This window comes from Pristis pectinata, chromosome 10 (genome assembly GCF_009764475.1).
Source record: "Pristis pectinata isolate sPriPec2 chromosome 10, sPriPec2.1.pri, whole genome shotgun sequence".
NCBI lineage: Eukaryota > Metazoa > Chordata > Chondrichthyes > Rhinopristiformes > Pristidae > Pristis > Pristis pectinata.
The window spans coordinates 60,855,166-60,879,175 of record NC_067414.1 but is presented as its reverse complement, the minus strand read 5'-3'; the positions used below and the strand labels follow the sequence as shown (position 1 = coordinate 60,879,175).

Below are 24,010 nucleotides of genomic sequence, written 5' to 3'. Positions count from 1 at the left end.
AAATAGTAACTGTCCATGAAAAACAACCACAAAAGAGGATTTCTTATCTTAGATGGCACTATTGCAGACATGTATCATGTATCAGTACAATCAGTTCTCAATGTTTTTGCTTACAACATACAGCACATCCACACAAAGTTTGGATTTCATTGAGCAGAGAACAAAGTTAAGTTTGACTGATGAAGGCCTTTGAGTCTTGAGAAATTTTCATAATGGGCAGAAAGTCTTTGAGAAGATATTATAGAAAACTGTGAGAAGATCTTAAGGTGGTGATCCCCTAATACCAGGAGAGTTCTTAATTCTCATGTACAACAAAGAAAATGAGCAGCAATACATTCCCTTTGACCTCAGATCCTATTGCACTCCCTCAGTGGTGGGGATTGAGGATGTTTAGATGGGACTTCCCTCCCTTCATTAGAATTTTCATTTGAATCTTTAACTGCAGTTCTTTGGTAATCACAGGTGACTCAAGATGCCTGCAGCTGAGCTCCAGTTTCCTGTCCTGTTTTCTTTCCTGCAAAGCTCACAGAAGGAAGCACCTGGACTAGGAGTGCAGCTAAGATACACAACTGGTCCAAATCTGGAAACGTTAGTCCCCTCCTTCAGCTGCTGGGTATAGAGAAAAAGCAGAGGATAATCTGCCCTTGGGGCAGATCTTTTGCCAAAAAATATCATTTAATTGTTTATTATTTTTGTTTGCCTCTCAAAATAGAAAAAATCACATTTTCAGTAAAAGGGCATTAATCCCGAATCTGATACCACCATTATCAGTTCTCTACATTTTTTAGTTATGTTTAAAATCAATGTAATTCCCATATAGTCATTTTAGTATTTGATATTTTAGTATTAACCTGATTTAGTCTTCAATTCTAATTAATATACATCAATTACTATTTCCTCTTACCAGTGAATTGTATAAAAAATGTATAAATTCTGAAATTTTAAAAATGGAAATTCCATTGTTCAAGGAAATAACTATTTATGTCTTGACAATGTCCTTCTGTGTTTGTGTGTGTGTGTGTGTATTTGAAAGAGCTGAACCCCCAAAATACCTTCCTAAACAACCTGCCCTAAGATTCAATTTGTCTAGTTTTGCATTCCATTTCCATTTCAGAAAATTATCTGAAGTAGGAACATGATCAACAATGAACAGAAAACTATTCCTAAATATCAACAGCGTCTATGGATGTTCTTTGTTTCTCCTTGGAATGGAAATTTAAGAAACAAATATTAGTTTAGTAATTTGTGCACTCAGGGAAGAAAACATTGTTGGGTGACTGTAGAGCTTTCTCTAAAGCAGGAAATCTCACCATAACTATCTCTTTTAAAAAGTTGCAGTTATAAAGATTTGAGAATCATCTTAATATCTTTTCAGCAGCAGTATTTTATCTGCCCCGGTTGATTTATTTGATTTATTTATCTGGTGTATTTTTAGAACTGTAAACAGAACCAGTCACCTCTCCAAGCCCATTCCAAAAAGTGATCATGCCTGTACTCTGCTTAAGGTAAAATATGCTTGAGCTAAATTTTAACAGAAAACATATAAATAATTTCCATTTATTGACTTTGATGTTAAGATTTCCTTTAACATCATTAGTTCAAGAAATAGAGTGAAATGGCCAATTATGCCAATTTGATGAACAAACCCAATTGTACAACAAGGGCTAATTCCAAGTAATCCAAATCTTAAAGAAACTGCATTATAATGCAAATGGTTGCACATTTTGGAAGTTTTCAGACTGACTATTGAGGAAAAAGCATGTCCATTTTGTTGTGAAACAATGGAAAAGTAAAATAGTCCATCTAATTGTGAAAAAAGTATAAAACTTGCATTAGATAATTATGGAGCCATATGGCCAACAATCAAATAAGCCTCAAAATGAACCTCATAATGAAGTATTTCTACCCGAAATGTCAACAATTACCTTCACCGTACAAATGCTGCTCGACCCATTGAGTTCCTCCAGCAGATTGCTTGTTGAACCTCAAAATGAATTCCTTGATTCACCCAAATCAAATCCATTGGATTCTTGGTTGTAGTCAAGCAAAAGATGAATGTTTTCTTTGTTGCCCAGGATTGTTCATTTTGTATGAAGCAAAGGATATTGCAATTCTAAACATTCCTACTGGTTTTGATACCCACTGACCTTACTAAAATTTATGATTATGAAAAACCTGTGGAAGATATTCGCAGGGTGAGGACAATGACACTGATAAATGTGCTATGACCAAATGCTGGATTTTGCCATTAGGATATGACTTTATTCCATGGAATGGAAGTTGTATTCTTTTTCTTTTGTATGTGAGAAAGGAATCTGCAGATCCCAGGTATTTGAAGTGGATTTATTTCATTTTTTGTAATTTGTTGAGCTAGCTAGTTCCACAATTTAGACCAGAAGAGACTGTCACATCACTAATTCTGCTTGAATGGGTATGTCAGATCATAGTTGGATTTGTTAGTCCTTTATTATAATGCTTTGAATTGATGCAGCTCTCACAGGTAATAGGGAGGTTTAAGTTAATTGTTATAAATGAATGAGAAAAACAGAGTTTAAAATTCAAATAACATCAGCCAAGTAGGTTGATAATATAAATTAAGACCATGTAGGTCCAATTAATAACAGCTAATTCTGGGAATGAAGCACAGATCATTTGCCACTGAAGCCTCTGCCTCCATTGTAATCCAATTTATGGATCTGGATATGTATTGAAAGGCTCCTCTTGAAGACCATTAACACAACCAGAGTGAAGGCTTCTCCAAGCTAATATTGAAGGAGTTTTGGAGTGAAAATAGTTGTGTAATTAGTTCTGTAATCAGGAGGAGATTGAGAGAATAATTGTGTAATCAGTGGGAGATGGAGTGAATAGAATGCTTGTGTTTGAAAATGTAAGTAACTGCTAACATGAAAAATAATATTACTTTTGCATAAGGCAATTGTGTCTAACTAACTTGATAGAGTTTTTTGATGAAGAAACAGAGAGGGTCATTGAGGGAAATGTGGTTGATGTTGTTTCAATTGAGATAAATTAAAACTGAAGCCCACTGAATTAAATTAGCGACATGAATAAAAATTGGCAAAGTTACTGGAAATGGGTTGTTGTTCAGGCTAATAGTAGTCTACAGTGGAGTCCACGACAATTCATTGCTAGGACCTCTGCTTTTCCTAATGAATGTTATGAATTGGACTTGGGTCTACAAAGCACAATACAATACAAAACTTGGGAGTTATAGTGAAAGAGGATAGTAATTGAATTCAAGAGATGTTGACAAATTGATAGAACGAGAGGACCAGTAGTATACGAAGTTTAATGCTGAGAAACGTGGAGTGTTATATTTTGATAGGAAGGATGAGAACAGTCAAATAAACTCGAGGACACAGTTCTAAAAGGATACAAAGAAACATGTCCATGGTTCATTGAGAATGACAGAGCATGCTGAAAGACTGGTTAATAAACAAATATATGGGATCCTGGGTTTTATAAATAGAAGTATAGAATGCAAGAGCAAGAAGAGATGATGAATATTGGTTCAGCCACAACTGGAGTATTGTGCTCAGTTCTGTGTGCCACTATCTAAGGAGGATACAGAAGAGGTTTACCAAAATGATTTCAGGTTTAAGGGGCTTTAGTTTTGTGGATGGACTGGAGAAGTTTAAAATCATTTCAAAGGTAAAGATAGAGGGAAATTTTTCCCATTGATGGAGGGTCCAAGCAACAGAGGACAAATAATCAAGACGATTGGCAAAATATCCAGAAGAGATTCAAGAATAATATTTTTATAGGCACTGGTTGATTCAACCATGGAGTGCACTGAAGAGTAATGGAGGTAGATTCAATTGAGGCATTCAAAGGAGGGGCTGGACCTAGGTTTTAAAAGAAAGAATTTGCAGAGCAAAGATAGTGGAATGGAACTGGCCCATCATGTTCAAACAGCCTCGTTCCATGCTGTAACTGTTCTATGAATCAGTTTTAATACTACGAATAGGTGGATGGCCAAAAGAACACCAGGAAGATTCCTTGAAAAATATTCATTTGGATATTTTCAACTACCTGAAGAACAAGCAAACCTCCACCCCCACAACACACCCCACTGAGTCCTTTGTAGTGACACAAACAAGTCCTAACCATGACAGCATGGTCCACCCACCATACCAGTGATTTATCCCTTGTGTTTGAAATAAAGTATTGGCAACTCTAGGCTTGAATTTCCATATTTCTGACTCAGCATGGACACTGCACCAAGACTAATACTTCAAGTATGTGGAAGCTGTCAGTAACCAATGTGAACAGGGGCAGATTAAAACATCTGGAGCTGCTGTTAAAATAATATATTTGTGTTCTGCTACTGGTAATAGCTAACACAATCAATGTCATCCATGTCACAAGAAATGCAATAAGAATCTTGCTTGGGTAGAATTATGGAAAGGAGAAGAGTTGCTTTCTATTTGTAAAGTAGTGAGGTGCTGATTGAATTTGCATATTAGGAACTTAATATGTAGAGAAATAATATACTTAAAGGGACAATGAGTTTTAAACTCCTTTGCTTGATTACTTACAAATAAATTGTTAAGGTATTGTAACACATTATCATATTGCTTACATTGTCATGGCTCTTCTTGGTCATCTATTACCCAAACAGAATATCAGTTTTTGAAAGAATTTCAATGAAGCCGTTGTCCTTTTAACTATATAGGATAGAGTGGTGATATATCTATTCAAATATTTTAGCTCTACGATGAATGCTGTGATTAGTTAGTCCTGCAATTTCAACAGTGTGTGGGTTTATTGTAAATGACAACTAAATTAGAATTTATAAAGTTGTTTTCTGTGGGATACTGCTTTTATTTTATTGTTACTGTATTTCATTGTTGCTTTGAAATATTTTCAGTGGGTAAACCTGCTGTGGTCACCATGGACACATAAATGATGTGATTGATTTTGTGATTGCAGAAGTAATGGTAACAAAGACAAAAGGCCAAGTGTTATAGCGTTCAGGTACTGCATTGCATCTTTGAGATGTTGTAAAGCAAAACAAAAATCAAAATCTCTTGTGTTCCCTCCATTCTTGCACACTGCAGTTGCTTCATTCAAAGTGCTTAAAACTGGAATTATGTTGCCCTGGACAGGATCCACAGGAAAAGTGAATTTTGGGCATTTTATGTCACGTGTGCGGTATTGGAGATGATACTGAAAGCCTAAACATAACCTACAAGTAGTAAGGCAGTGACTTCAGCATAATAGAGCACTCCCAGAAACTGCATGAAATTTATACAAAAACACATGAAAATAGGAGCAGGAGTAAGCCACCAGGCCCTCAAGCCTGCCCCATCATCCAGTTTGATAATGACTAATCTATGCTGGCCTCAACTCCCCTTCTGTGCCAGTTCCCCATAACCCTCAATTCCTCAATCTTTCAAATATTTATCTATCACCATCTTAAATATATCTAATAACCTGGCCTCCACCACCTTCATGGCAAAGTATTCCAGAGATTCATTACCATCTGAGAGAAGAAATTTCTGAGCACCACAGCTTTATATAACTGGTCCCTTATCTTGCAGCTGTTGCCTTGTCTGTGACTCTCCCACTAGTGAAAACATCTCAGTATCTACCCTGGAGACAAAAGAAACTGCAGATGCTGTAATCTGCAGTAAAGAACAAATTACTGGAGGAACTCAAAAGATCAGGCAGCATCTGCAGAGAGAAATGGACAGTCAACATTTTGAGTCAAGACCATTCATCTGGACTCACTATGAAGGATCTTGACCTGAAACATCAACTGTTCATTTCTCTCTGCAGATGTAGCCTGTATTAAGGGCCAAGAGCTGATCCCTGGGGTACTCCACCAGTTACATCCCTCCATCCTGAAAAGGACCCATTTATTCCAATGCTCTGTTTTCTATGTGACACCCAGTTTTCATTCCATTCCTAACACACTTTCTCCAATACCTAAGGCTCTTAATTTATGCAACAGTTTCTTACGTGGCAACTTGTCAAATACCTTTTGGAAATCAAAATGCACCACATCTACAGGTTCTCCTCTATCAATTCTCCCTGTCACATCCTCAAAGAATTCCAGCAAATTACCTTTCTTAACACTACGTTGACTAGGTTTGATTATATTAGCATTCCTAGATGATTAATTATTTCCTCTTTGGTTAGTGACCCTAGCATCTTGCCAACAATAGATGTTAAATGAACTGCCCCACCTTCTATCTTCATCTCTTTTTTGAACATTGTCTGTCTTCCAATCTTCTGGTACCTCCCAGAATTTAGCAAGCTTTGAAAAGTTTCAACCAATGGGTCCACTATCTCTGCAGCCACTTCCTTTAAAACCCTTGGGCGCAGGCCAATGGATCCCAGTGATTTGTCTGCCTTTAGCACCATGAGTTTCTCTAATACTTTCATCTTTGTGATTGGCATTTTTACAAGTTTCTCCTTGTTATTTGAAATTAGCTTATCTGTTCTCTTTGCGGTATCCTCCATGGTGAAGACGGGTGCAAAAAAAATGATTAAATGTATCTGTCATTTCTTTATTTCCTATTATTAATTCACCAGCCTAATTCTCTGGAGGTCACACACCTACTTCCATCATCATCTTCCCAATTATATATCTATAGAAACTCTTCCTGTTTGCTTTGATAACACACATGTTTTTTTTTGCTCAGAATCAGTTTTCTCCTTCTTGAGCTTTTTAGTCTTTTGCTGCTGGATCCTGAAAATTTCCCATTCCTCTGGCCTACCACCAGCACATGCCCCTTTGTATTTAGAACTCCACTCCATCTAAGTATAAAAGTATTTCTGTTAAGCACCCCCAATATTCTAAGATAGAAGTTCACAGACAAGCATTGGACTCATATCTGGCAAAAAGTCATCTCTCAAAATTTTGAAGTTTTGTTTTATAGGTTTTCTTCCTATTGTCGGCACTTGAGCATGAGGAGAACTTACTGAGAAATCAGCCATGCAAATCAATAGCCTTCAAAATCTCCATGTCAGAAGTTCATATTCATTAAAAAGAAATGCAGTATTTGATCTAAAATATTGTCAATGTGTCATCTCCCTGGTTGAACTCAATGCTTTAATTCTACAGTAGATTAGAGCAAAGGTTGCATTTCTATTGATTTAATCACTTTATTTTTGAACAAATAAGAAATGGTAAAAGTATTATAACATTTTGTTCTGGAAAAAGCATGCTATTATTTTCCTTTTGTCATTGAAACCTTTAACAAAGGCATCTGTTATGAGGTTTAAATATCAGGAATCATGCAGGAAACTGATAGTTTCACACTGCCTGATTCTGTACTCTACTGATGTAAATGGAGAGTAACATTGGACAGGTCAAAATTCCCTAAACCCATGTGTTTTTCACTTGGCAAATTGGCTTAAAAATTTCCCCAATGTGCAATGTACAGTAAAACTCCACTGCCTGATTTTTTTTTCCCCACAGGACACAGCTTTCTACCCTTCCTTTAAACTTACCAAGGCCTGGTTAGTTAAAAGGGAGCACAGAAACCAGTGCCCTTTTAAACTCACCAGAGCCTCAGTTCCCACATTTTCTTTAAAATCACTGGGACCCCATTCAAATGTTCCTTTTAAATACACCAGGCTTGCATTCCCATTCTCCTTCTAAATGCACCGGGGCACTATTCCTACTCTCCTTTTAAACTCTCTGGGGACCTACTCTTTATGCTCCCTTTAAACTTGCCTGGAAAACTTATTATGCTACTGTGTAAAAAAAAGTGAACTATAAGTGTGTTGGGATGTTAAAAAACAGTAACATGCAATCACCCAAAAAATCTGCCAGTCTGACACCATCAAAGTCGTCAGAGGGGAGGTGAGGTTTTTTCATCCAAAAGGAAACAGGATCTGGAACTCACTGTCTGAAAGGACAGTAGAGACAGAAACCCCCATTACAAAATTCCAGCCATCTTTCAATAAAGGCTAACATGCCGTATGCTGCCTTAACCACTTGCTTCACCTGCCTGTTAACTTTTTGTGATTTGTGCACAAGAACACCTCAATACTCTACACTTCACTCATCTACAATCTTTCTCTATTTAGATAATAGTCTGCCTTCAGACTCCTCTTACCAAAGTGCATGCCCTTACACTTTCCCATATTAAATTCCATTTGTCAGGCTTTCATCCACTCATGCAACTTATCTCTATCCTTGTGCAGAGTTCAAATATTGCTCAGCATTGCCATTGCCAAACTAGGGTGCTTTACACTTTTCCCCCTCTATTGGGTATATTTGAGAAGCTGTGACCTGCTGGGCTATGGACCTAGTGATGGAAGATAGAAGCTTGCATAGCCCTTTTCCAACCTGGACCTCTCTAATAAACAATGCAGGTTCAGGTTTTCCAAGGCTGTCAACACTGAGGTATGTGGAATTCTGCAGGAAGACCTTCTACTATGCTCTCTATGAGAGTCAAGGTGACTCTCAATATCCTCATCATAGAATTTTTCCCAAGGCACACAGCAGTTTTCCACCAATCCTCAACTTGCTGAGCAGCAGTCCATCACGGAGGTCCCTGGACAGTGTGTTTGTGAAGAGATAGTTTCATTTGGTTTGATTTCAGTGAGCACTAAGTGTCATCTCAGGCACTGAGATCTGCCAGTTTTGCTGGCTTCCCACAAGTGCAGGCAGCCATTGACCCCATTCATGTGCCTATTGAGCTCCCAGTAATAACCTGGGCCTTTCCCGGCAGGTACAATTACAATCTCCAAAAGACATTTGGACTGGTACATGGAGAAAAGGTTAGAGGGATACAGGCCAAACGCGGGCAAATGGGACTAGCTCAGATATCAAATATCAGTTGGCATGACCGAGATGGACCGAAGGGCCTGTTTCCATGCTGTGTGACTCTATGACTCATCTACAAGAAATGTTTTACCTCTCACCATATGTGGGTTATTATAGTTCATAAAAGGCATTTGTTCATTGGGAAACTATGTTTATGGGGAGCAGACATGACACCTTCTTCCTGAGGGAGTCGACATTACCAGAAATTTTCAGCTGCTATCACATCTGAAGGACAAGGACCACCCACTACTTCCCACGCTCTCCATAGCAATTTGCACTTCTCCAACAGCAGCTGAGCACTGTTCCACCAGAGCCACAGAGGCACCAGAATTGTTGGCCTTGTAAAATTGAGATTCCAATGTCTGTATCCGTCTGGGCTACCCTGTAGTGTATGTCCAGCAAGAGCAGATATTTCATGATTATCTGCTATGTGTAGTAACTAGTCCTGGGGGAAGGGCAGCATGCAAACTTTCAGCCTGAGGGACACAGGGAGCAGTGTGAAGAGCAGCAGGAGCCAGAGAAGCAGGAGGACTTAGAAAAGCAACCAGAGACAGGCCCAGCTAAACAGCACCAGCCGAGTCTCCCAGGAGAGCAGAGGAGCAAAATGTTGTCTACATGGGCAGTAAGGAACTCACTCAAAGACACTTTTTTTTACATATACGGAGCATGCTTAATCATAGTCCTTGCGCAAGTCATGGGACAACCTGCACACTCCAATCCTTAACACCAATAATCAGCCAGGAGACCCAAGCTGATGCATAATATTCCCTTACATCTGATCAATATATTGGCATCCAATCGGTAGGAAATGCATTGAGCAGCTAATATTTCAAGTGAGTGTAGTCCCAATTTATTCATCAGTGAGAAATCCCTCATGAGACTCTAACTAAGGTTCATTACAAGTCTTTGTACCACTTGGCCATTCCAAGGTGCTCAGTGGGCACAGCTGATGAAGTGACAGCAGCAGAACACGACATTTCACTCAGCTTGCCACTTTTGGATCTGATTATTGCACTGTTTTCCTGCCCAAGCAATCACTTTTCACAATGACTGTCTCACTTATTCTTGTTGATTGTAATCCTCCAGATAAGGGAGCTTCCAACATAATATCAATGTAGCATGCCTGAAAAACTATCTGTAACAAATGATATGACTTTTGATACATTGCTATACTGACAACTGCTCTTGGTGAGTGCTTTTTGCCTTTTAAAAAAGAGTAGAACAAATGTTTCATCTCAGTTTGCAACCTCCCTCATATTTCTCTGCCTGTCATAGGTGTGTCTCCCTCAGAATGGCCATGATTAGTTTTGTAAGAGGAGAACAAGCTGGGATAAGAACCAAGAAATATCAATCAACTTTACAATGAAAGTCATACACAAGTACTGCCAGAACAATATGACAGCAATGCAAAATTCTAATTATTTCACAATGATATCATCTGCTGCAATGAGGCTGTGATTTTTAATGCCCAACAATGATCAAAGTGCTGGCCTAAAATTCAAAGCGATTGATGTATGGGTAAGATGCAGCAATGCAACTTATCTCGAAACAATGTTATTTTTACTAAATAAGAACAGATTTCAATAGTATTACTGTCTTTAAAATCATTTAAACTTCTCACTCTTCCCATCATCGTCAGCTTTCTGTACAATCTGAGCAGGACTGTGAGCATAGGTAGCACATGTGGCCGAACACATCTCTATCCTATGTATTATTCTTTAATCAATAATGTTTTGGAAGTATCCACTTGTATTTGCTTATTGATTGAGCATGTAGTATCTGACTTTTACAAGGTTTCATCTGTTAGGTACCACATAAATCAATTGTTATGGTAATTATGGGGATTGTGTCTATTTGGTGCAAATATTAACATCAAAACATAAAGATATATAAATAAAAATTTAGCTTGTGTCTCCTTTCAACCTGATGATCAGCTGTTTGACTATTTTTTTCTGTTCATTCTTAAGGTAAGATATTTGGTGCTTTGATTTAATAATCATTTAAATTGTACAGGTGGAAGCACTGAACAGAACTGAGCGACACATATGTCTTAAAGTTCTGCTGGTAATAACTTGGCTGGTTTCACCCAAGACAGCACTATTTATCTGCTAGGGAGAGAAAAATCTGACAGAGCTTTGCTTGAATTTTCATCCAGTAAGCCTGTTTAAAAATACTCTGGACTTCAATGCAGCCAAATATTCAGGAGGGGATACAGTAGATGTGTTATACCATAGTTCCTATTTAGTTCTGGGAACTAGTTTGAATCTCTACCACAAAGCTTGCAAATGAATCTGCATTGATTTTCTTTGCGTTGATTGTTTACAGCTGCTATTACCAGAAGAAAATCTGTGTGATCCCATAGCAATCCTGAAAATGCTTGGTATTCTTTATAGTTCAATATCATTCACTGTGAATAAGTAGAGATTAGTGGTATTTGGATAATAATAGTCATCCAACAAATGATTGTCTGACCATGAAAGTAGAGTTAACATGATTGAATCTGGAGGATAATCTTCATAGTCTCGCAGCTTTAACATTGACATGACACCTTTTCATCTGATGTTACAAACAAAAGACCCAGAAATATCTCAAGTGTGGTAAAAAGTGATATTAGTTGTAGTACCTGTAAGCATTTACAATGGGTTTATCATGGCAAGGAATATGAAATCAGTTCTTTAACTTTGCATTATGTGTGAAAATTCATTTAGTGAAATTGTAGCCCTTGGAAAGTGGGAACTTGCTTTGATCAAATTGTCATATTTTTGCAACCAATGAATTATTTCTGAACTACTGTAAATGTAAACTTCTTTGAGACAAAAAGGTTTCACAAATAGCTTGAGGGAAGAATATTGGCCAGGACACAAAGAAAGCTCCCTGCTCATTTTGTATAGCATCACAGGATTTTTTTTTTACTCATCTACCTTCACAGACATATGGAACTTCAATCATATTTAAATGACACCACCACCAATATAGCAGCCATCCATCAACTTAAATCCAGGTCTTAGAAAAATAGCCAGAACTCTACCCATGAGACCTTGAAGCAACAGGAGAGGAGGGAGAGAATATGTAGTAAATTCAGTAGTAATGGAAAAAGATAGGCCCAGAAATTACTTTTGCACAACTCTAATTAAAGTGATGCTACATAGTTAAAAATTGGCTTAACCCAGAGGAGAGCAATTTTGCACACGATTCTGAATATTTTAGCACCATCAATGGGATTTTAATTTACCCAAGGCCTTATTTTCCCTGGTACAGAACTCCCCCAAATGACATCAACAGTGGTGCCACATTTAAAACTTGCCTACAGTGAGATTTTTGGCCTTACTTGTCTGAAGCATGACAGTTGTCACCTATTGAAAAAATAGCAAGCTGTTTCTATGCTTCTGTCCCTTGAAACTATGCTATTTAAAGGGATTGTATTCATACAGCATACTTTGTGCTCCTGCAATCTCAAATGCAGCCTCACATCTCTGTCTTGCCTTCTTTCCCATGGAGATCAGAGCCACAGTTGTTTTCAGCTTCCTAGCATCAGGATCATTATAGGATGCTTCTCCTGGTGTCTTCCACATCTCACAGTTTGCAGCTTATTAGGGAGGTCACTCAAACTTCATGCCCAGGAAAAATAAATTACATTTTCTTAAGCCCAGTGGAGCAGCTCAGGCTTTTGACTGCATTACAGGCTTCCCCAAACACTGCATAGATTGCACCCCTTTAATGACCTTCTGCAAGGAGCACCTGCCTTGTAACCCTGTAGGATCGCCACAGCCCCTCTGCACAAAGAACATGCCCCTACTGTGGGCAATTTTATTCACCAACTTGCCCAGGTCCCTATGACCTCCTGGGACCATGCTCACATCATTGTATCATGTACGTATTCAGTAAAACCACTTCTCAGAAGATGGAAGAGTGCTACTTAAAACCGTGATGCATTCATTTAAGAGCTGGCCACAGAGTTTGCACTTGCTGGGCCAAATGGTAACAACTGTAAAAAAACAATATCAGCTTCAATACAGTGTTACGCAGGGAAATCCAATAATCCTGTTCATTAAACCTTGCAGTTGAAGTTCTTACTCTTTATGCCATTTCCACAAACAGCATTAGGTGACCCACAATGCTAATTAAACACTGTTGTCCTTTATCAACAGAATTGGGAGGCTCGCATGGTGCCTAAAACAGGCATCTTAAACCAACTTGAAAGCACATTAAAGAGGAATGGGGAGGCTTCAATCATTGTGGTCCAGGTTGGGACTAGCAACATTGATGAGAGTCGGCTCATCTATTTGCTTGGGGACGGGAGGCTTCCATGGACTGAGAGATAAACTAAAGGACCGACCTAAAGATTATAACCTCTGGATTTTTACTTGAGCTACATATGAATTGCAGGAATGATAAGTAAATTAATAAAGTTAATGCATGGCTAAAGGTGAAGAAGGGTTCCATTTCATGAGACACTGGCACCAAATTTAGAACAGAAAAAAGTGACTCAGTTGAAATGGGTTTCAGCTCAACAGGGCTCAAATTGGAATCCTAATGGAAAGATAAAACAGGGCTCAAATTGGAATCCTAATGGAAAGATAAGTAGGGCAATTATAAGGACTGGTAATTTGGTTGAAGGTCTCAGGATAACAGACAACATTAATCATAACTCTAAAACAAAATAGAAGAAAGCAGGATAATATCATAAACATGAATTATCCTTTAGGCACTTCAGATAAAGGTTAAATAAAAGGGTATGAAGCAGTTAAACTAAGTGAGGAAACCAAGAAATGTGTGAGTTAAGTATTGGAATGAAAGAAGGTCTTAGTGTATAGAGTCCAAATTTAGCATTCTTTAGTCAATCTACCAAATATAAGGAACATACAGAATCAAGCTGATTATCACTGACTTATATGATGTGAAATTTGTTGTTTTGCAGCAGCAGTACAGTGCAAAGACATAAAATTACTATAAATTACAAAATAGTGAAAAAATAGGAATAATAAGGTAGTGTTCATGAGTTCATGGACCGTTCAGGAATCTGATAGTGGAGGGAAAGAAGCAGTTCCCAAATCATTGTATGTGGGTCTTCAGACTACTGCACCTCCTCTCCAAATTCTGGTGACATAACAAATCTCCTCAGACTCCTAACGAAGTAGAGTTGCTGGCATGCCTTCTTCGTGATTGTATTGATGTGTTGGGCTCAGGATAGATCCTCCAAGATGTCCACACCCAAGAACTTGAAGCTGCTCACCCTTAACAGAATTAATTGCAGGCAGAAATTTAATTTGATATTATTAACACAATTAAAAGATTATCTAGATCAGGTACTCAATACATCAAATTGGAAGGTTTAAGGGAAATAGGTAGAGGCAAGGAGAAGACATTGATCAAGGGTAATTTCACCAAAATGATACAAAACTTTGTGATAAAAAGTAAGTTATCACTGGAGATTATATGAGTGGATTAATGAGAGAATTAAGAAGATAATAATGCTTGTCATTTATTGGACCCTTGGTAATCCAGCATGTTTTTATTGGGGACTTAAATAATAGGATGTCATGTAGATTTTTGTACAAATTTCCTGATATTCAGAATGTTAGAGAGGTATAAATTAGTCCTTTAGTGCTGGAGCTAAATGGACTCTTTGAAACTGCTCACTATGGTAATTCCCTCCCAAAACTCAGTTTCAATGGTTTTAATAGAATCGAATACCAGGAGTGGAACACAGAATCAGTTGAATCATTGGCACCCCAATTAGCACAAGTAACAAAGGACAAAGTTCTACCTTGGCAACCATTCATTGTTTGTAAAAGTGCATCTATCATATAGAATTTGTGCTGAACATCCAGTGATTTTATATTGTGTATTATTATTATACAGTTGTAGTTTTGTAATTCCCACAACATCTCTAGAATAATAGTACAAATTGGTTGGGTATGTATTGTTATATCTCTCTCAAGTTTCCAATGGATGCAATGTAGAGAAGAGAGTCTTTCAAAGTCAGATATTGCATTTATAACAGTAAGCCTTGATTCATTTGAATGCATTCTGTTTCTATTAATTATTTTGTAACTTACTTTTTTCACTCTGTGATCTGTTTACCGTTTAGCAAAGGCAAGAACACACTCAAACCAAAGGATGGCAAAGGAAAAGCAGAAAGCAAAGAAAAGTAGGTACCAGTAAAGGCTGTGTGTGAAAATAATAGTGATTCCTGCAGTCAGGAATGTCAGTACCAATACAACACTGAAAGCTCATTAAGTTGGATACCAGTGACCTAAGTTGAGACAGATACTTGCTTTGAAGTAATTAAAGGAGTTGAATTCCTTAACCAGTCTTGATAGCTATAGAACAGCTAAAAATGAATTGCACCATTGGTAATCTATGAAGGAAATTAACTACTTATAAATACAAAAAAACGTTTCATGAAGATGCGTTAACTCTTACCTTACCCTGGGAGAAGGGGTAAACAAATTACATATATGCAACAGCCATGCCACAGCCTTAAGTGCCACGTTTTATTCAGGAGACAGTAAGAAGGTTCACTTATTGCACTCACCATTCCGTCCTATCTGGAAAAGTAGACTAAAAATGTGCTGGACCAATACACAATCTGCAGGGGTAGATACAGAATAAACCCTCAAAGATTAAGAAAAATTGTACTGATCCTTTAATACCTGTTAAATTCAGAACCAGATAGCAACCTTTTCCTTCCTCAACCCTCACACAATTAGTAGCATCCATTGTTATAACTTTGACAGTGGCATGACAGTGTTCTGACTGTGTACTTTAAGTTTTCAAAGTGTAGTGTGTAAAGTATTTGAAGCAAGAAACCACTTTGTGCTATGGACCCAAAAGGAATGTACAAGATCTAAGAAGATTATCTGTCACAGTTAATCTAGTGAGATGTACATTCATGACTCATTGGAGATGCACTCCATATCTATAAATTATTTAAGTGTAACTTCCCATGCCAACATCATCCTATACTTATCTGATTAATTTTTGTAAAAGGTTAGTGAGCTCAGACTGAACTGATTTTGTCACTTCCATACCTTATAGTATTTATGTCAACTCCAAACAATTGAATTGGTGCTCTTATGTGGACTTCAGGTGGCATATTTTAATTTTCACTGCGCTACCAAATAAGCCCATAGTTCAATCATTGGAGCATTGGTTTGCAAGTGAAATGTGAGTTTCAACCAACATGTAGAACTACAATGCCATACACCATTGTATCCAGAGAACCCAACAGTGATATCACTTGACCACATCCATTGTTTCCACACGTCAGTCTTCTGATGGCTGCAGAGCCTCTGATGTGTCCAAGATAGGAGGAGGTTGGAGTTGGTTTAAAAAAATAGTCTGTAGGGAACCAATAAAGGGGGAAGTGCTTTATATCAATTGTCATTCAGTTTTATGAGTGTAGTCAATTATGTGAATTAAGAACAAAGTAATAGCTAACATCTGTCTTGTTGAAGTTACAGAATAGAATATGTGCCACTAAACACACTGGACAGAGGGAAAATTATATCAGACTGACTTTAATTATTTACAATCAGCAATTAATTAAGAATGCAGTTAGAATACAATTAATAATAAATAAATAGTGATAAAACCCCTACATCATTTAAAGTTGCACTTCAGGTAAGAGTACATTAAAATGTTTGAAACCAATAGCTTCTATTAAAGAACTAAAAATAAATGGGTAATGGATAAAGGATGAGGAAATATTTGACTAGCATTGTAATGTTTAATTTTATGAAGAAAATATGCAAGACGTTTGAACTTTGGTAGTAAGTTACAGCAGGGATTGTTAGAATTTCATCACATACTGATTTTAGTTATGTTTAAGTGCATTTTCATGGATGATTATAGTTCCAATATTGCGCTTGTCACTACTGCCCTTGAATTGGAGGATGGTACCAGTGTGAATGACTGATCTAAGCATTCTTTTCAGAGTCTCAGGTTCTCTCCATCTCATGCAACATTCAACAAGTGCCCTCTCACAGCTGCAGTCTCTTACCTGTGTCCCAATTAAAGTGTTTTTTGGTCCCATTTTCCAATGTTGCTTTCCCTTTCTTTTTGAATGCCATCAATATTGCCTTCAAGATGGACTTGCAAATAAGTAAGAGGAGCACTATATTCTGAGGAATTTCTTTTTCATTTTGCTCTTCCCAACGTGGGAAATTTTGACAGGTGCCAGAAATTCAAGGTGAGGAAGCAAGTGTGCTAAACGGTATGTAACATTCGTGTATTTTCATTGCTGAAGAGATCATTTTATTGAGAAAATTGACTTGATCCATACTTTGTAAAATACAACATATGCTTTGTATTTTAATTCAGCAATAAACTGCAGTGTGCAATTGAGACTAATAATTTGAATCTGAAATTGTTGTAAGAAAAATGTATACCTCATTAATGAACTGCATTTGTATAAGTGAAATGGAGTGAAGTGAGCTCTATTTAGAATTAGGTTGGATTTATCAAAGATCTTTTAATAAAAGGACTCAAGTAAAGTCAATGATATGAGAAATGTGCTTCAAAGCTCTTCTAATTTGATCTGCTACTGAGAGATATGCTGTTCTTAAGAAACTGAGTGAATCACATGTAATTTAGATCATTTATTTATATACTGTGCAATTCATTTGATATATTCAGATACTACAGTGGTTTCTAATTAAATTTCTGAGTCAAACTGTTGAAAGTTTGACATAAGCATGAAATATTCCAGTTAAGTATATTAATGAAAGTATTCCTTGCATGACAATGGTAAAACTAGTGAATAAGAGGCAGCTAAATTATCACGAGAAAAAGTTAATTGAGCCTTAAGAAATTTGCAAAAATGTTAATGCAAAGAATTATTATTTCATTCAGCATAATTGGTTTAGGTTAGTATTTTAAAATCTGGTTTACAAGATATATGATATTCTATTATCTGATTAAATAGAAACTTCCTTAAAGTATAATAGTAAAACATGCCCTAGGGTTCTGTTTCCTACCCAAGAATCTAATCAAACAATATTTTCTAACTGTAAGTTTTGAGGCTATTTTTAGCTTCCACATTGTGCTACTTTGGATTTTTTTTAAATTTAATTTTGATCCATATTGCATGACATAAACAAGTTACAAAAAAAAACAAATTACTGGCACTGAGATCAGAGTAAATGTGGGATTCTGAAAAGATTGCATTTATTTTGCATTTGTCTTCTGTGATGTTTGTATATATACAGTATATGCTTATTAAATAGTATTAACGAAGACATTTTAACTTGCATTAACCATAAACTACTGAATTATGAGAGCAAATTGTATTTGAGCACAAAGATATGAACATCATTTGCCAGCGTCTGAAATTGTTGGGATGAGTTTAAGCCATTATCTAATCTTTAACTGCTGACCTCAAAGAATCAGCACCAAGCCTACGATAAATTGTTATTAATTTTCCACAGCCAAAAAGAATTGGGTAAATGGATGCTTAAAACAGAGCAGTGTTTGCCTTCTATTTGACACCACATGGACGTCAACTAGTACTTTAATTCCAAGATTAAGAGAAGCAATGAGGCCTATGTCACATCTATTCAGTGGCCTCATTAAAACGACTGTCAGTCAGAACTTGATGATATTTCAACTTGCTGTCAGGAGGTCAGTATTCCTTACTGGCCCCATAAGAGAAAACCAGGTCAACTAATTAGCAGGCTCTGAAGAGGCAAGATTGCTTCTCTAGCTGCCACAAGGTTGTCATTGTAAATGAGGCACACCACCCCTCACCATTTATTTGAAAGAAGCACTTCTTGCAAGTCTGTGGTCGTGGTCTTCTGCCCATCTGCCCACAGGCCAAACAATATTCACACTTGGTTCAGTGGGCAGTTGAACTTCATATAATTAAAATAAGCCAGGAGAGCTTCACCATTGGCCCACCAGAAGCATGTATGCCTCTCACCTCCAATTAAACTCAGGACTCAAAATCCAACTATTGACAAGTCTCCAAGTGGTTCTTGCTGGTACGCAATTGGGTGTTGATCTGCTGGATGATGCTCTTTGTGAAGTTATCTCACTCCTATTTGAGGAAAGGAAAACAGCAAAGACAGTGAAATTTAAGTTTTACCACATGTAATGTCCTGATATCAAATGACTCAGACCAGTCTTGAGCCCAGACAAATCCTAGAATCAAGGCTGAACCAGCTCATTGGACTCTGAAGGACAAACTGGCGATCAGAGGTAGGCTGTGCGTAACAATATGAATCAAACAACATATTGAAATGGCATTATTTGATCTACTTATTTGAGCAATAAAGGGTTTCATCTAATGATAATATGGTTTTGAAAGAGCACAGGATTCAAATAATATTATTAACTTACAGTTATTTCTAATTTGAAATTGGTCTAGAAATGTCCAATAAACAATGGCAATGCTGGAAATGGGAAGATATCTGAATGTATTATAAGCAGCTTTGTCTAAGTTTTAAGGTGAAGCCTTTGGCTTCAGTTTGGTTATGGAGCCAAAAGTTACAAAATTCTCAACTTGACCTGCTAAATCCAAAGCTGATGTTCACCATTGGTTCTAAACATTTCCGGTGACATAACAGGTAGTTTGTTTTTGGCCAATAACACAATTAAAATGTTGTAAACCTAAAAAAAATTATAATTTAAGATCTGTGGGAAAAAAAGGAAAGATATATCTTGAAAAGCAAAAGACTGCTTCCTATGATCCAAGTTAACACAATCACATTTCCAGCTCTTTAGTCCACCTTTGGCCATACATATGCCATCATCAGCGTCCCATGAGAGAACATTTATGTGTTCCTGATTCAAACAGACTGCCAATGGAAAATGCAGAAACCACAAAAATAACACTAGTGATCAAGTTTGGAAGGAATTAAATATATTACAATTCTTAGAACTATTAGTGAAGTTGCACTCGCAGATTCCACCTCACACAGGTAGGCATTTCCAAACCCAAAATTATACTTTCACAAGTAAATACATTTTAAGCTCATCATTTATTATTTGGCTTCTTGTAGCAGGTTGCCTTCTGACTTGGCACCCAGCAAGACAAATGTTGCCTTCCCAAATGCCATTGCTATTCTCTACCTTCTTCTGAGATGTTGCATAACTTTAGTGTTTTTATTGAAGACATCAGTTTGCTTTCAAGTTAACTCCAAGTACGTTAACAGAATTTACAATTTCAACTGATTTTGTTCCACTGTACATTAAAAATAACATGTATTTCTATCTGCCCCATAATATATAGGCTATCAATGAATAAAATACATAAACTACAAATTCTGTTCTCCTTTTTTCACCTTTAAGAAAACAATCTCAATAGAAGACTTCTGTTGAAGACATCTAAATTATGTGAATATAATGTACATTGTAACTGGTTATTTTACAGAACAAGTGGTAAAGGAGTTTTCTCAGGAATGAAGCTGGGGAAAGCACGTCATTCAAAAGATGATCACAAGAAGGGTCATGGAGGTAAAGACAACGTAGACTCGAATTCCCCTTCCCCATCACATTTGTGAAATTCCACCAGACAATATAGTACAGACATAAAATATTAGAATGTAAGAAACAACAGGTATAGTGTACAAAACCACATGATCCTGTTGTGCTATTCAATAAAATTATTGAAGATCCTCTACCTCATGCAAACTCCCGCTGATTCACACACGCCTTCCTGTTGCAGTAGATAAGAACATACAAAACAGGAGCAGGAGTAGGCCAAACATTCCCTGTGCCTGGTGTGCCATTCATTAAGATCATGGCTGATCCGATCATGGCCTCAACTCTACTTTCCTGCCGGTTCTTTATTTAGAAAATAAATTGAGGGTAAACCAGCAAGGTTTCTTTAAGTATATAAAGAACAAAATATTGGTATTGGTTTATTATTGTCACTTGTACTGAGGTACAGTGAAAAACTTGTCTTGCATACTGATCGTACAGGTCAATTCATTACACAGTGCATTGAGGTAGTACAAGGTAAAAACAAGAACAGAATACAGAGTAAAGTGTCACAGCTACAGGAAAGTGCATGGCAGGTAGACCGTAAAGTGCAAGGTCATAACAAGGTACATTGTGAGGTCAAGAATCCATCTCATCGTATAAGGGAACCGTTCAATAGTCTTATCCTAGTGGGATAGAAACTGTCCTTGAGCCTGGTGGTATGTACCCTCAGGCTCCTGTATCTCCTGCCTGATGGGAGAGGGGGGAAGAGAGAATGATCCGGGTGGGTGGAGTCTTTGATTATGCTGGCTGCTTCACCAAGGCAGCAAGAGGTATAGACAGAGTCCATGGAGCGGAGAAGCATTGTATCAAATGCTTGCCATCTGCAACACCATTTGAAGTATTTCACACACAAATTCTATAATATTGTCATCATTTTTCCCTAGAGCAACCTTACTAGTTAACTCCATCTCATTATACCAGATAAGGTCTAAGAATGTAAGAACATAACTTTTCATCCAGAAGGTGTTTATAATCTGGGATGCACTGCCTGTGAAGGTGGTGGAGGCAGGTGCCTTTACTGCATTTATGAAGCATCTGGACAAGCCCTTGAGTTGCCAAGGCATACTAGGCTATGGACCAAGTGCTGGTAAATGGGATTATCTTAGATAGTTATTTAATAGTTGCATTGATATGGTGGGTTAAAGGGCCCATTTATGTTTATGACCGTAAGAAACAGAAGCAGGAATAAGCCATCTGGCTCTTCAAGCCCATTACACCATTTATTGGTATCATGACTAATCTTTCATCTCAACACTTTTCCTGCACTATCCCCATAATCCCTTGAAACCTTTAATGTTCAAAAATCTGTGTTATGAATGCACTCAGTGGCTGAGCCTCCGCAACCTGGGGCCTGGTTAATGAGAGACATCGAGGCTCTGGTTAAGAGAAAAAGGGAGGCATACACTGCGCATAAGCAGTTGGGAAATAGTGAATCTCTTGATAACTACAAGAAGTGTAGGAGTGCACTTCAGAGAGAAGTTAGGGCAAAAAAAGATATGATTCTTCATGAGGGGATATATAAAGAGAACATATTCTATTAGTTTTAGATTATTGTGTGTAGTTTTGGTCACCCTGTTATGGGAAAGACGTTAAAACTAGAAAGAATGCAGAAAAGATTTACCAGGATGTTGCCTGGAATTGGGGGCCTGAGTTACAAGGAGAGGTTGTGTAGACTAAGACTTTATTCCCTGGACCGCAGGAGATGGAGGTGTGACCTGATAGAGGTACAGTATACAAGGTCATGAGGGACATAGACAGGGTGAAAGCACATAGTCTTTTTCCCACTGAGGAGGTGCTAAAAACAGAAGGGTATAAGTTTAAGATCAGAGGTGAAAGATTTAAAAGGGACATCAGGGCCAGCTTCCTCATGCAAAGGGTGGTGTGTATTTGGAATAAGCTGCTAGAAATAGTGGTCGAGGCGGACAACATTTAAAAGCCATCTAGATAAGTACATGGATAGGAGAGGTTTAGAGGACTATGAGCCAAATACGGGCAGATGGGACTAGCTTGCTGGGCAACACAGTTGATGTGGATGAGTTGGGCCGAAGGGCCTGTTTCCATGCTGTATGACTCTATAACCCCTCAAGGTCGGGAATTTCAAAGGTTCTCAAAACATGAAGAAATTTCTCGTCCCTGTCCTAAATAGCCGACCCCTTGTTCTGACATGGTGTCTCCTGGTCCTAGACTCCTCAGTCTGGGGAAACATCTTCCCAGCATCTAGCCTGTCAAGTACTTTAAGAATTTTGAAACAAAAACAGAAAATACTGGAAAATCTCAGCAGGTCAGGCAGCATCTGTGGAAAGAGAAAAAGAGAAACAGTTCATGTTTCAGATGAGGGTCCCTTTAGCAGACCTGAGGAAGAGAGAAGTAAATCAGCCTGGGTAGCAGCGAAATGTGGGTGAAATCAATGGAATTTCACCACACCTAGGAGGACCATGAAAAGATCATATATTTCACTGTACATGAGATTTAATTCTGCAGTTTAATTCTAGTTTTATGTTTCACTTTACTTGAATTGATACATCCATTATTTAAATAAGTTATGAAATTGATCAGCTATTTTGGATAGAGTGTCAGCCCATAACTAGTCATATTCATCATTTGCACTGGCCCAGTGTTTCTTCCTTGTCAGCAAAGTCCACACAGTAGCAGTGATATCATCAGTTTTTCTCCTGAGGTGGTCAGTAGGCTGAATTACTGTTTTGTCTTCAGTGCAATATTCTTCCGCCTCCCACCCCCACCAAAAGCAATGATCATCTTTCTTAAGGTAAAGAAAGCAAGTAGGATTCTAATAAGAGTGTAAACATGAAAAAGCAATATTGCAAGTGAATTTCCTGTAAGGATTGTATGCTGGAACTGGAAAAGAGACAAGACCAATAAAGTGCTGGAAAAATGAAAAAAAGGGTCAAAAGGCAAATATCTATATCTCTAATTAAGCACTGAGATTGAAGGATTGTGAAATTAATAGTGCGGTGAATATGATAAGAAGCATCAATGTCAAATCAAGTACAAAAAATGAAATGAAAAGGAAGAAATTGAATTTAGAGAGAAAAGAAGAAACAGAAACAAAAATAATAAATAAAATTTTATATTTAACCATCTCAGAATCTCCGATAACCAAAGGAGGGTTCAAAAGGCAAATTATTGTCTAAATGGAGAGAGACTGAAGTACAGAGGGATCTAGGTTCATGAATCACAAAGTTAGCAGGCAGGTAAAGCAAGTAGTTAAGAGGGTAAATGAAATATTGACCTTTGTTGCAAAGGGGTTAGAGTTTAGAAATAGGCAAGTTTTGTTGCAATTGTACAGGGTGTTAGTGAAGCCACACCTGGAATATTGTGCACAGTTTTTGGTCCCCTCCTAATGAAGGGATATGGTAGCATTGAAGGAAGTCCAAAGGAGATTCACCAGGCTGAATCCTGGGATGAGAAGCTAAACAGGTTGGGTCTGTATTCTTTGGAGTTGAGAAGATTGTGAGTGATCTTATTGAGATATACTTGATCCAGAGGGGACATGACAGGGTAAGTGTTGAAATATTTTCATTAGTAGGAGAACCTCAAATGATGGGACATTGTTGCAAGATAAGGAGCCGGTCACTTAAAACAGAGATGTGTAGAAATGTCTTTTCACAGAGGGGTTGAATCGCTGAAATTCTTAGGGTTGTGCAGGCTAGATCATTAAAAGTACTTAAGGTGGAAGAAGATACATATTGAAAGATCAGG

The 24,010-nt window shown here is 37.6% G+C and overlaps 1 protein-coding gene across 3 annotated transcripts in view; it reads left to right on the top strand.

The window, feature by feature from the left end:
* The window catches only part of otofa (otoferlin a), a 283,609-nt gene that overhangs the window by 156,467 nt on the left and 103,132 nt on the right, over positions 1–24,010 (top strand). For 2 of the 3 annotated variants that reach the window (XM_052024320.1, XM_052024321.1), the window contains exons 6-9: positions 2,728–2,745; positions 5,297–5,322; positions 16,113–16,122; positions 20,184–20,251. In XM_052024320.1, coding sequence (XP_051880280.1) covers positions 2,728–2,745; positions 5,297–5,322; positions 16,113–16,122; positions 20,184–20,251 — 122 coding nt within the window. Of the gene's footprint in view, positions 1–2,727; positions 2,746–5,296; positions 5,323–16,112; positions 16,123–20,183; positions 20,261–24,010 lie in introns of all 3 variants that reach the window. The other variant, XM_052024318.1, reaches the window with a different exon arrangement.